Raw genomic sequence first — 15315 nt, forward strand, 5'->3', positions numbered from 1 at the left:
GTTTACAGTACTAGTCTATACCTCTGTATGATACTTATTTACATGGAGGCGCAATGGCCCAGTGGTTAGGGCAGCGGACTCGCGGTCATAGGATCGCGGTTTCGATTCCCAGACCGGGCGTTGTGAGTGTTTATTGAACGAAAACACCTAAAGCTTCACGAGGCTCCGGCAGGGGATGGTGGTGATCCCTGCTGTACTCTTTCACCACAACTTTCTCTCACTCTTACTTCCTATTTCTGTTGTACCTGTATTTCAAGGGGCCGGCCTTATCACTCTCTGTGTCACGCTGAATATCCCCGAGAACTACGTTAAGGGTACACGTGTCTGTGGAGTGCTCAGCCACTTACACGTTAATTTCACGAGCAGGCTGTTCCGTTGATTCGGATCAACCGTAACCCTCGTCGTCGTAACCGACGGAGTGCTTCCCCACTTATTTACATGTAAATGCCCTAAATCATTGAGAATTAAGTATTTTTGTTAGGTGCAGGCATGGATAAACAGTTGCAAAGTTCACTTTGTAACCATGTGTTTTCATGTTATATATCTCTATATGGTTCTTGTCTCTTTCGGTAATTGTCTTGTATAGCTTTCAGGTTGACCAATACCTTTTGAGTGAAATTGGTGGAAAGTAACCACAAGGAAGTTCATTTTATATAATCTCTCTCTCTCTCACAAACACACACACACACACACACACACCATTGCTGTTTTAATGTCTACTTTCCCATGCTTGCATGGGTCACACGTTTTTTTAAGAGGCAGCATTTTTACCATCTGGATGCCATTTCTGCTGTCCCTCTCCTGCTTCTAAGCGAATTAATCCTCCCCCAGTCTACTGAACCACAAACAGCCCAGACATGCTTGCAACCAACACAATTAGTATGAACGATGGCACTTTCGTCCACAATCAGCACAGTTTGTGTGCACATATATATGTAGTATGTGTGTCGTTATTATGCTTACTGTGTTGGCATGGGTTGTATGGTTTAACAGAATCCAATGTGTCTGATGACAGTATATCAGTTTTGGCATGACTTCTACAGCTGGATGTTCTTTTAAACATCAACCATTTTACAGAGTGTACTGGGTGTTTTTTGTCACCCTGTAATTCACAACCGCAAAGAAAAATAGGAGAAAGAAGGGTGTGTGTTTACCCCAGTATGTTTTTGCGCTCACACTGTTTGAGCCATGGTGACATGTTTAAACCTCCTGTAAATATTCTGTAGCTTGATGGTTTTTATGTATGAAGACTAGTGGAATATAAAAAAAAAAAAACAACCTTACTTGGAAAGTAGGTACTGGTTGGTGACACAAGGGAAATACTACCTTAATCTTGTCCAGCCTGTGCCAAAATGGTCAAAAACAGACAAGAATGGCTCACTGCACCAGAGACTTATTAATCAATCAGTGTTAGCCGACAGTGCTGAGCTCAGATCCTATTTTTGTTGTCTCCTCTGCTTCAAATATCTGGCCATTTTATCAAATTCATAAAATACAAATTCAGTAGATTATTTCTCTCTAAACTCTGTCATATGCTGTATTGTCTTTAGATGAAATGAAGTACTACAAAAAGCCCCACCACCACCACCATTTATGTACATACATACATACATACACAATCATTTTGGTGGAATATTTTTTCTCTAAAAAGATATTCCTTTTTCTGATAACTTATTCAAAATATATAATGCATTATTTCATCATAGTTAATAAATACAGAGATCTTGTCATTTAGAAATGCATGAATAGACCTACACTTTTACTTGTTTCAGTCATTTGACTGCAGCCATGCTGGAGCACTGCCTTTAATCAAGCAAATCGACCCCAGGACTTATTCTTTGGAAGCCTAGTACTTATTCTAATAAGTTTCTTTTGCCAAACCACTAAGTTACAGGGATGTAAACACACCACCATCGGTTGTCAAGCAATGTTGGGGGGGACAAACAGACACACAAACATATACACACACACATACATATATATATAAACATATATACGTGCTGGCAGAAACGTTAGCATGCCGGGCGAAATATGTAACCGTATTTCGTTTACTGTTAAGTTCAAATTCCGCCGAGGTCGACTTTGCCTTTCATCCTTTCGGGGTCGATTAAATAAGTACCTGTTACGCACTGGGGTCAATGTAATCGACTTAATCCGTTTGTCTGTCCTAGTTTGTCCTCTCTGTGTTTAGCCCCTTGTGGGTAGTAAAGAAATATATATACGACGGGCTTCTTTCAGTTTCCGTCTACCAAATCCACTCACAAGGCTTTGGTCAGCCTGAGGCTATAGTTGAAGACTTGGAAACTAAATTAACATAACCACCGACTTTTCAATTCCTATATTAGTAAACTTCCTTCAACTCAAACTGGTAAAATACTAAAATTGAATGGCGCATTGATCAGGGGACGTCACTCTATCTTTCAATGCTTTTAAGTACCATTTAAATAGGTTTCTTTTTATTCTGAATATTATTTATATCTAAACATTTTGACCATTTAAATTGGACATTGGTAAAAAACAAATTTTATGAATTTCATTTTACTTGTCATTATTAATGGCATTTCTTGTTTGTTATTTGCTGCCATAACTTCTTCTTTTTAGGCTGTGTTTGTGTGTATAACTCTCATCACACATTTGAATATGTGCAAGTGAGTTTGGAGCAGACTTGGTTGTCTGATTTGGCTAGAGAAGATGGTTTAGTTTTGGACAGGCTACGATTTGTGATAATCCAGTTCCATAATCCTCTGCTTAGTGAACGTGAGATAAATCAGTTAAGAGAACAAGGACAACAATTTGCAGACAAGTAAGTATACAATTTTTTTCTCAGTTCACTGCTATTGGTGAGTTTCATTATCTTATTAGGGTTAACGAATAGCTGAAAGTTTAATCTAGTCAACCAGTGTGTGAATATAAGATACGATCTGAAACGATTTGACGAACGACTTCCCAAACAGATCTTCTACTCCCAACTCAAAGACGGCAAGCGTACAAAAGGAGGCCTGAAGAAACGCTACAAGGACTCCCTGAAAACGAACCTCAAAAAGTGTGACATCGACTTCACCAACTGGGAGGAAACGGCAAAAAACAGACCACTCTGGAAAACCACCATCCATGAGGGAACGGCGACTTTTGAGTCGAAAAGGTCTGCAGAGCTGGAGGAGAAAAGACGACGACGGAAGGAGCGCCAACAACAACCACGTGCGACTCTCCCTTCCGGCACTAGATGTCCGCACTGCGACCGATCTTTTCAAGCAAGAATTGGTCTTATCGGTCACCTACGGACTCACCAATAAATTTGCGCGAAGACCATCATCCTCGACCTTGAGGGATTGCCATAGTAGTAGTAAATATAAGATAGCATGAAAATTTCTTTACTCAAAGAATAAGTCATGCATTGATGTTAGCATTTCAAATGAAAGAAATTAATCAGTTATATGTCATGTTTTGAAATTTGCAATCGTTGTTGATGAGAGTGTTTTGTGACTGAGCATTTTCTCTCACCTGAAAAGATACCTTCATCTGTTTAATTCATGCATTAATTCCTATATAATATGCTATGGATTGCTACAGATTTCAACATTCATTTCAGTTGTTTTAACCCCTTACCCGGCAGAAACGAATATATGCATTTTGATCGAAATCGTTTTTTTCTATCTCTGGCGAGTTAACTCGTCAAAAGATTTTAAAATATTAAAATTCATAATAAATAAGGTTTGAAATATACCTCGAAATCACCATTCAAAACATAGTAAAATAAAACAATTAAAAAATGTGTCTGAAAAAATACATTTATTTTCAAAATAATTGTTGGGTAAGGGGTTAATTCCATATGTTAACCATTATTTGGGAGCATAGCATTAAAACCTAACACTCACAACATCAAAAACCTTGGTACTCCTGTTATTACGAAAGAGCAGTGACTTATATCATGTCACTGATATTGGGTTGTGTTTATAAATATGACCCTGAACTCTCATTGATTTAACCTGCCTCTTACAGTAGATAAATAAGTACTATGCAAAAGTAACCATCTCTGTTCTTGTTAGAATTAAATATCACCAACGTCGAGTGCTGTCACGTATTCTTTATTCTCAGTTATGTACTTGTTCAGTGTTTGTCTTGAAATGATTCAGAGTTTGACACTGACTTAGTTTCATTCTGCTGCAGTGGAACTCTTTCTTGGACTTTGTCAAATATCCATCCAATAACTGCAGTATTCATTAATAATTGGCATTCTTCAAAGCTGTGGAGTAGCACACTTAATAATGCTCATTAAGCTGATTGACAATGATTTTCCAATCAACAGCCCACCTGCGTCACAAGTCTACAGATGTACCATATCTTCCCTCTATTTCTTTACTATTATTCTAGCCTACTTAATGCTTGTACCTCTCCCCTAATCACAACTACTGTATATCTTTCCAGCCCATGTTTGACATACAGGTGTCAAGCACATCAAGGAGAGCCTCTGTGTAATAATGAAAGAAAGGAAAAAATTACTAAAATCATCATACCCTCCTGTAGTTGAGAACCTTTTCAAATATAGATTTCAAAATTAAAAAAAAAAAAATCAAAGAAAATATATAAACTCTTGGCAAGCTATTTCAGTCCCTAATTGTGGTTATTCCACTTATGTTATTACTGCTATGAAGAAAGGCAGAAAGGATTTACATTTACCTTTACACCAGCAAATGTTTTTGAGTCTTCAATCTTTGTTAAAAATCATTTATTTCAATATTTGAAACCAAAATACACTGTTTTGTGACTGAGCATTTTCTCTCACCTGAAAAGATACCTTCGTCTGTTTAATTCATGCATTAATTTCTATATAATATGCTATGGATTGCTACAGATTTCAACATTCATTTCAGTTGTTTTAATTCTATATGTTAACCATTATTTTGGAGCATAGCATTAAAACTTAACACTTACAACATCAAAAACCTTGGTACTCCTGTTATTACGAAAGAGCAGTGACTTATATCATGTCACTGATATTGGGTTGTGTTTATAAATATGACAAATTTTACATTAAAGAATATTTGTTTTGTTTTGTTTTTTCTATGCTATTTTTATTATTTCAAATTAAAAATGAAAGTATTTGTGAAAATCAAAAAAAAAAAAAAAAAACCCAGCTGCTAACGTCTTTTGCCACTGCCCTCATAGCATCCTTACACTTTGGTTTGAAATTCCATTTCAGCCTGCAGTGTAAATTCTATTACATTCCATCTGAACCTGAAGGCACTGAAAGAAGGAAATTCATTCAAGCACAAACTGAGCATGCATTGCAAAGCATAATACGTCCTGCTGCTTCGGCATTATTATCATGTTGGCAGAGTTCAGATTATTTAGAAGCAGATATGAGGTAAGAATGTCAACCAGTCATTTTTGTTTTTCGTTTTTGTAATGGAAATCTGGCAGAAAAATTCCCTCTGACAGTTTTCTGCCAGTCACTAAATGATATTTATGCTGTGGATTCCCAATTTGTGTAATTTTCCTGGTATTTTACATCTAATTTTTCCTTTGTATCCTTTATTCGTCTGATTGTACTCATTCGATAAATAAATTTAGGGCATAACTACAGAAGTGTGTCCACTGACCTTGTTTCCTTATGACTTTCTGAAAAATGAATATTTTTTCATAAAACTTTGTACCAATACATTTTGGATCGTGTAGATTGTGATTATACCAGAATTATTAACCCTTTCGTTACCAACCCGGCCAAAACCGCCTCTGGCTCTGTAGTATAAATGTCTTCTTTCCATAAGTTTTCAATTAAAATCTTCCACCAAACTTTAGTCACAATTTATGTTCCTAACACTAGCTTAATGACGACTAAGTTATTTTACTAAATTCTTTGTTATATTTAAAGTAATTGAAAGAAACACACAGCATCTCAACAGAAATATGGTAACAGAAAGGGTTAAAATATATAATAGAGAAACAATTCTTAACCCTTTCAACACCAACCCGGCAGAAACCACCTCTGGCTCTGTACTACAAATGTCTTGTTTTCATAAGTTTTGAATAAAGATCTTCCTCCAAACCTTAGTCACAATTTATGTTCCTAACACTAGCTGAATGACGACTAAGTTATTTTATGAAATACTTTGTTATATTTAAAGTAATTGAAAGAAACACAGAGCATCTCAAAATAAGTACGGTAACGAAAGGGTTAAGGCAGTCAGGGATAATTCACACACCACATAGCATTAAAAAAATGGATATTTTTTAATGAAATTTTCTACAAATACCTTTCAGATGATGTTGCTCATGATTACATTAAAGCTTAATGTGTAAAAGAAAGAAGTTGGGTGGGGACAAGTATTTCACACATCTCAACTTTGTTTCTTAATTTGTTTTGATGAAGTAGATTTTAGTTATGTTGAGAAAGCAATTACTTTTTAGACCCACATGATCTCTGCTATTTCTGGCATACTAAACAACCATATAGAGGATGGGGGTACTTTTGAGTTTACTTAAAAGAGAGGGATTAAGATTGTGATAGAATTATGAAAGAAATATATGTATTGTATACTTCTTTCAACAAAGATTCCTTTCAGAGAATTGTTGGAAAAGTCATTAAAAAAAATTTTTTTTTTTCAACATAATTGTAATCTACACCATCAAAGCATGAGGAAACAAAGTCAGGATGGGAAATATTGCCCCCACTTCCAGTTTTTTTCACATTTAATTCTAATATAATTATAATCTGCTCCTTCTGAAAAATATTTACAGAGAATTTGATTAAAAAAATACACATTTTCTTGAAAGTAATGAAGAAACAAAATCAAGGCATGTGAATTAGCCACCACGCCCCCTTCTAAAGAAGTTTTCACAGCAAATTATGAAATAATGTGAATCTACACCATCTGAACTGTATTTTTTCCCTAGTTTCAGCCATTGGACTGCAGCCATACGGAACTCCATGTAAAAAATTTCATTAACAAATATCCAGTTTTCAGAAACTTATGAGTAAATAAGATGGGACAGGGCACACTTCTCTAGTTTGAAGTATAACTGGAGTGTTCAAAAACACTCTCTTGCAGAGAATTAAAATAAATTTTTCTGATTGAATAATGTAGTCAAAATTTTCATTAATAATAAGGCCTTGAAAACCACATTTTGATTTTTTTTTTTTTTTTAAGTATATCAAAATTGGAATTTTTAAGAATTTTCTAGACAGTGTAGACCTTAGTAATTGCTTTCTTTTAATAAAAGTTACATATCTCTGATTAATCAATAAGCAGCTTATTATAGCATAGATTGATGTAATTTGAAATTTATATAAGTATAGTAATGAAGGTTAATTATTTCATTAAGAGTCAGTATAATGCTATCTCAAAGAGATGTTTTAGCATGTTTTTGTGCATTGCTGTATATTGAATGCCTTTTGCATGTTGATACAGTTCAGTTGATTGAATTCTTGTTTCATTTAGACGTCTGTCACAAAAGAATCTATTGCTATGAAGTTCTTGGCTAGTTCATAGCATAATGCTTGTGATTCTGCAGCCATTGTCCTCTTGTCTTTGGTGAATTTTTCTTAATACCTTAGTTGTTAAGAATATTCTTTTTGTGTGTTTTGAATTATTAATTACTTGTTTCAAATCTTCCTCTCTTTCAGAATTGCTGTGTGTATGATGTGTGGTGATAAATTTCCCATGGAATTTGCTCTTGCCCCATTGCTCAATCAAGAATTCTTCCGTGTTGTTAATAAGGATAATGGCCAGTGGCTGGTTGATATATTCCTAGATGATCTTAGAGTGAGATTGAACATCATGTTAACTTCATATCATGGTGCTAACCTCATGAGGGATACACTTTTCCATGGTTACATATTGATTTATTCGGCTCAGAGACAAGCTTCCCTTTCAACAATGAGGTGAGTATTTTATTTCACACTTTGACAATTTTACTCCTAGTCAGCCTTATAATGCAGTGTAGTAGGAAGCCTTGTATGACCCAAAGTCATAACCCAGATCTAAGTTCTTTTGTTTATGTAAAATATATACATCATAATATTTTGCTAAGTGTATTTTGTCACAGCATCAGCACCAAAGAAATTCTCTTGGACCCAGTAAGTTTCAAGTATCTCCTCTTCTCTATGTTGTTTCTGTTCATTTGACAACCACTTTACAAGATGAACTGGGTGCACTTTAGCAAGATGCCAGCATTAGCTGAGTATCCCATCACTGCCAGCCCAATTTTCACAAGAGAATGCCTTGGTGGACTTTTGGAATAGCACACTCATATAAGTTGGGGGTTTTTCCGTTTTGACAAGAGTTTAAAAGATTTTTTTTCACCACGTCCTTTGCAAATGATGTGAGGAAGATTTTTATGAAAAACGTATTTGAAAATAATTTGTATATGCATGTGCATATATATATGTATGCATGTATATATCTGCATGTATGTATATACAATTTTTATTTAAGTCCTTAAGAGAGTTTAAGCCGGTTGCTAACAAGACAACAAGATTCTTTTGAATTAAAAGAATTGCTAGTGTTTGTAAATATGTGGTTGAGTTAGTGTGTTGGTTGAGCTGTCAAAGCACAAACCCAAAGTGTGTGCATCTGTTCATCTAAATAATCTCAAATTAAGAATCTTTGGAATGTCTTAAAAATCTTCACTGTGCTACTAATAGATTGGATTTGGAGAATCCACATCAGTTTCTTTTACTTTTTCTTTGTAAAACCTAGTATTTCTAGATTTTTGTCTAAATTTGTGTGTGTCTGTGTATGATTTTACCTTGAGTTTTATTTAAGTTCTTCTTGAGAGAGAGTTCAAGCTAGTCACTAATGAAGTGACAAGACTTTTTGAGCACACTGAATTTTATAGCTTGCATTAAGTTCAGGTTTGTTAATTTAAATCTTTTAATCACTAAATTAGCTTCTATAAAAGTTGGTGGCAAATTGCATGGAAGGTGCTAAATTAACTCATTATCATTGTTGGGTGACTTGTCTTTTGAGTTTGAGTCTTGCTTGAGAATTCCCTCTTACAATGAACTTGAATTATATATAATGTGAAATGTATATTCTAGATACTTATTGGTACAAAATATAATGGCAAAGTTGTTGAAGTGAATAATATTGATACTACATCTTAAGTATTTTTATTTTTCATAGGCATCAAAGTTTTGTAAATGCAAAACTTTTGTGTTTCAGATGTAGTTGTTTCCTTGAGATAACAGCTACATTATAACATCTTTTCTAGATTTTGTAACTAGTAATTTTCTACATTTCCTTGCTATTAACTAGAAAACAGAGCAAAATTTGTTCAAAAAGAAAATTTATTTATTAACAGACTTATCAATGTGTCAAAAAAGAAAATTGTGTTAATGCTTATTACTATTAGCTTGGTGACTAGAAGCAGCATTAGTGTTAAGTGCTGTTAAATGAAATGCCTTGTAATGTACACTCTTGTTTTGAGCTCCAATCTCTCCAGAGACAATATTGCCTTTCATTCTTGTGAAGAGATGAGGTCAATGAAATAGGTATGAAGTCAAATAGTAAAATCAATGTAATTCATTATAACTTACTAAAGTTTGAGAGCACATACTTAAATTAGAAAGTATTATTCTGTTATCCTTTCCTTATATATTTCAGAGCATTTGCAGCTCATCTGCAACACCAGATACCCATTCTAGTCCTTGCTATCGCTGATAGTATTGGTACTGCTCTATTGCATGATGAAAATGTGACCACTTTGATCTCAGAAGGAAGCTCTGTGGCTGAGAGGCTGAAAGCATACTTCATGACTACGTCACACACTTTCCAACACCAGCGTATGTATCAACATTTCAGTTTCCTTTTAAAAACTTCTTTCTTTTTTTTTTCTTTTTAATCTAGAAATTATTAAATTAATCCAAAATTACCTGGACGCTCAATTATTATTGTTTGTTTTGAGATTGTACTACTTCATTTAAATTCACATGTTCTTCAAGTAGGTGTTGTTTTTTTTCTTTTTCAATTGTGAACCATGTTTCAGCCATCTTGATTCTGTACAACTAATGGAGAATTATGGTGTGGATGTAGATTCAACATTTGATCGAGAAGATCACGTTGCAGTCATAGGGAACTGTGTTCTATCCTGTTTGGTGACATCTTGGACAAGTGTCTTCTACTTTAGCCTTTGGTACCCATGTAAGAGAATTGGTTTGATGAAACTGTATGGAAGCCTGCCTGATGCATTGTACCTGTTATTCAGAGGCCCAGGCTTGTTGTGTGTTGTGCAGCCAAGATGATTCAGCTTGAAAATTCTCTTAACCCTTTCGTTATTGTATTTATTTTGAGAAGCTCTGTGTATCTTTCAATTACTTTAAATATAACAAAGAATTTAGTAAAATAACTTAGTTATCATTAAGCTAGTGTTAGGAACATAAATTGTGACTGAGGTTTGGTGGAAGATTTTAATTCAAAATTTATGAAAACAAGGCATTTGTACTCAGAGCCAGGGCCGGTTTCAGCCGGGTTGGTAACGAAAGGGTTAAGAGTAAACAGGTTTATAGAATACTCAGCCACTTACAAGTTAATTTAATGAGGAAGTAGTTGAGTTGGTCCAACAACTGAATACTCATCATCAAAACCAAAAGACGATCCTTTGTGGCTAATATCAGAGTGAGTCAAGTTAGAATGGGGAAAGGTGTAAGTATTGGATTATCATTGAATACAGAACTGTAACGTATATGAGTATTTAATCAGCAATTGGTTTGGGTCTCAGCAATCCTAATATGGACTGTTGTATATGCAATTGTTGGTTGGTTGTCAAGCATTTTCATACTTCACTGCCAGTTGATTGACCATTTTATAATTTTTTTCTGAATCATTTAACCCTTTAGTATTTAAACCGGCCATATCCGGCCAAAATATTTAATCTGTTTTATGTTCAAACTGACCAGATCCAGGCTCTCACACCCACCCTACAATGTTAATCTACATTAAGTAATTACACCATCAAGATCTTGAAGATATGAGAAAATGCTTGATTAATTCAAATCAATGGGAATCAATAGGCACTATGTTTGATTGAATAACCTGAACACTAAAGTGTTAATGACTAACTTGATAAACTAGGCCAAACATGCAAACACATGGCTCAACAGTGCAGTTGTGTAGTGATCAGCTGTAGATGTTTGTAGATGTTTTTGGAGCCAGATACATTTTTCATGTCAAAGTCTCTTTACCACTAAGTGTAACTTGTATGTGCGTCTTGGCCAGCTACACTGGAACATTATTAATGAATTTGTTTTGTTGAGCAAAATATTTCAAACACTACAAGTTAACAACTAAGATTTTAACACATATTAAACATCATTATAGGCACCCATTTAAGAAGGCAAAGGGTTGGTCACTCTATTGCTCCTTTTATGTTTTATATTGGTGCATATATTTAACCTTTTAGCATTTAAACTGGCCATATCTGACCCAGATATTTTACCTGATTCATGTTCAAAACTACCAGATCCAGCCTCTCACATCTGCCCCAAAGTGTCATTCTAAAAATAAATAGTCACACCATATTGAGAAGTGGATAGGCCAACATACTTAATACACATTAAGTCAAGTGGGTATTATAATCAAAATATCATTCCTTACAGCTGACCATACGGTTTCACACTGGGTTTTAAAACCGGAGCGTACGTAACTATGCATATATATATATATACATGTATATATTTATATGTATATATATACATACATATATATATATATATATATATATATATATATATATATATATATATATATATATATACTTTATTTAAAGCAGCAGAAAATTCAACAAAACCTGTTACTCTGAGATTCACGTTGCCGTTCGTCGGACAGTTTTTGCTAGAATCTAGCAAAAACTGTCCGACGAACGGCAACGTGAAACTCAGAGTAACAGGTTTTGTTGAATTTTCTGCTGCTTTAAATAAAGCATATTACTCTACCACTGGTATTTGAGTACTCTTTTTTTCACATTTATGTGTTTACTCCGGTATATATAAGTGAATTCAATAGAACTCACTTGAACCTTAATTGCTTTTACTGTATATATATATATATATCTCATCTGGCACCTGTGTCGGTGGCACATAAAAACACCATCCGAAGACCCGGCAAGACTAGTCAGGCCATAACCCGTGGCCCCTACCTGGGACGTAGTCAGTCCACCTGTGCATACCTTCCTTCTTGTGACACTTGTGAAGACCTGTTGAGGCAAGTGAAAATCAAATCAAAACAAATCAAAATAGATGAACATCAATGGAATTTGTATCTTTGTGGTACCAGTGCCGGTGGCACACAAGAAAATCATCCGAACGTGGCCGTAGCCAGTACCGCATAGACTGGCCTCCGTGCTTTGGGGACGTAACAAACACCATCCGATCGTGGCCGTCCGCCAGCCTCATCTGGCACCTGTGTCGGTGGCACATAAAAACACCATCCGAGCGTGGCCGTCTGCCAGCCTCGTCTGGCACCTGTGTCGGTGGCACATAAAAACACCATCCGAGCGTGGCCGTTCGCCAGCCTCGTCTGGCACCTGTGTCGGTGGCACATAAAATCACCCACTACACTCTCGGAGTGGTTGGCGTTAGGAAGGGCATCCAGCTGTAGAAACACTGCCAGATCTGACTGGCCTGGTGCAGCCTTCGGGCTCCCCAGACCCCAGTTGAACCGCCCAACCCATGCTAGCATGGAAAACGGACGCTAAATGATGATGATGATGATATATATACACACACATACATGAAGAGGGTGTAGGTTTAATTAGTTGTTGAGAAGAATTTTTAAGAGCATTAGTTTTTGGCTGTAATTGTTAAAGTGTTAAGAAGACTTTTAATAATTATAGAATGGATGTAAAGACCCAGCTTTTTGCAAATTGTTGATGATTGAGAGCTTACCAAATTTTCGTTGTTAGAATTTTTTCTTGTCTAACATGATTTTTGTCATTGTACCTTTGGCTAAGTGTGAATTATATGTAAATATTTCCTATTCCACCTCTCTCTCTCTCTCTCTTTCACACACATACACACACCAGGTAATGTGTTAATTAATTTTATGTATACTTATATAAGATAGTTTTGCTATCTAGTTTATTTTTCTGTTTCAGATTCTGTATTCACACCTTTCTTTAACGATGCATGGGTTCACCGTGAAGACACAGAAAATTTTTTCATCCGCAATCTTGATCCACCATCGCCACCCTTGTCGGAATCAAACCCAAACATCGACAAAAGGCCCCCAGCCCCACTGCCCAAGCCAAATGATCTGTATCACACAACCAAGAGCAGTACAAGCAATAGGTGCGTCTCACCAGACTGTGGTTGGTTAGTATATTAAGAATGCATCCGTGTACACGTAGGGAATCAACTTTGACTACTTATTTCTTAAAAAATTTCTGAATATAATTAAAAAAAAAAAATTAAAAAATACAAAATCCAAAGAAAAATACACAACAAACTGAATTGTCCTCTTTTGCACAATGTAGGCACAAATAGATTGGAACTGAGGCTCATGTATTCTATCTGGACAGCTTTTTACTTCTCTGATTAACTTTAAAAAATATATATATATTTACTAATATAATACTTTCACTGCTAATCACGTATCAACCCAAGAGTTCTAACGATTTGACTCTGTTACACCTATTATCAAATAAGAGGCCAACTCCTCATCTTTTAGTGTCTAGGATCAGTTATGGAAGATACTGGTAGATGGCAGAAAATCTAAACCAATTACAGCATAAGGTGAAACCTGGATATATCTGTGTTTTGCCATTATTATACACATTTTCATCTCCAGAAATCTCCATGGTTTTCCATGGAAATGTTAATTAACTGTTGGATTCTAGTCTTTTTCAATCATCCTAATCAGTCTTCTTCGCAGAGGTAGGTTGTTTATATTTGGTCTTTACATTTTGTTCTATTTTGTGTTTAGTCTTTCATTTCTGTAGAGTTCTTTTGGTATTCTTACTGTAGGCCTGCCTTTGTTTCGTATGTTGAAATGGAGATAAGGCTATGCTTTAACTCGATCAGGCTGGATGTCTACCTCCAAACTAATATCTTCCAAGTAATCTAAATACAAGTCAAAGGTGGATGTAATAATGGTAATGCTGTAATCAGTTTTCTGCTCTTAAGATTCAAAGCAACTAAGCAAATCCATATGGAAATTTTTTCCTGTTTCTAAAGTAAAACATTCTTGTGGTAGTTAGATGAAAGGAAATCCTGGCCTGAATGAGTTAAACCAGTGGTGACAGAGTTCTATTGAAAATTACTTGGGAATACGAGCTTCCCATTCTGTTGCGAATTAAGTTTGCAAACTGAAGAAATGTACCATTTACAACAGTTACAATGCAATATTACAACACATTTGTCATTTAATAATGCATTACTTGTTCATATATTTTCTCATCATCCAGCAAATTTGATTGCTATACATGTCCCAAGTTAGATATTAATGGAACTCTGTTCGTACTTTTGTTGCAGTACCTCTGCTTTTCTCTATATTCTGATCTGAGTTCAGAAGGCCATTTGCTTCACTGACATTTTAAATTGCTTCATATTTAGGCATCATTATTATTACTGTTGTTATTTGTTATTTATCATTACAGTGGCAGGCACTGTTGTGTGGTGGTATGTTCCTGGTGAGCTGAGTCCGTGACCCGGTTTCAATTCCCAGCTAGAACTGCTTTCACTTACAGTGCTAATGCCCACGGGAAAGGCATGAATGTAACAATCTCCCTTTTCCCTCCCCTATAAATCTGTGGCATTATGCCTTTTCAAGAAATTGTTGTCATCATTATGATGAACTTGGTTATTGCTCTTATCCTGTGATCCTTTTTTCCATTTAGTCCCAGTATATCTTGTAACCTTCGTTTGCTGTGTAGCTCTGTCAAGAGCCCCACAGTGTCCACCATGCCTGTCAAGTATGGAAGTAATGCTGTTTTCTTGGCTTTTATTATTTTAAAGGACCCCCCTGAAGTTTAAGCAGCAGATCAATAAATTATTTCTCATATTTCTAAACCAATGCGTATACTCTTGCAGATTTTTTGGCACCCAGAACTTTAATGAGTTTACTTAAATTAATCTAAAAATTTATTTCATTTTGGTACTAAATGGTATTTTTTTGCTTTTCCATGTTTTTACACCTGTTTTGAACACATTTCATGTATGAATTGACTAAACTAATGCCATTTAGAAAAAAATTAGTATGGAGCTCATTAGACTAAAAGCTTGACTTGTTTGATATTTTAAGGTTTATTTTCACTGTATTGAGTTTCACCTTTTACTTCAGCTTGTTACCTAAACTTTGGCATCTCTCGGACTTTCTAAAA

At 35.3% G+C, this 15315-nt stretch overlaps 1 protein-coding gene across 30 annotated transcripts in view; it reads left to right on the top strand.

Moving 5' to 3' along the window:
- The window catches only part of LOC115213534 (rho GTPase-activating protein 5), a 337859-nt gene that overhangs the window by 218609 nt on the left and 103935 nt on the right, over positions 1-15315 (top strand). For 29 of the 30 annotated variants that reach the window (XM_036504237.1, XM_036504236.1, XM_036504239.1 and 26 more), the window contains exons 10-14: positions 2602-2803; positions 5201-5365; positions 7625-7882; positions 9606-9784; positions 13093-13309. In XM_036504237.1, coding sequence (XP_036360130.1) covers positions 2602-2803; positions 5201-5365; positions 7625-7882; positions 9606-9784; positions 13093-13309 — 1021 coding nt within the window. The remainder of the gene's footprint in view (positions 1-2601; positions 2804-5200; positions 5366-7624; positions 7883-9605; positions 9785-13092; positions 13310-15315) is intronic. The other variant, XM_036504240.1, reaches the window with a different exon arrangement.

This window comes from Octopus sinensis, linkage group LG6 (genome assembly GCF_006345805.1).
Source record: "Octopus sinensis linkage group LG6, ASM634580v1, whole genome shotgun sequence".
Taxonomy (NCBI): Eukaryota; Metazoa; Mollusca; class Cephalopoda; order Octopoda; family Octopodidae; genus Octopus; species Octopus sinensis.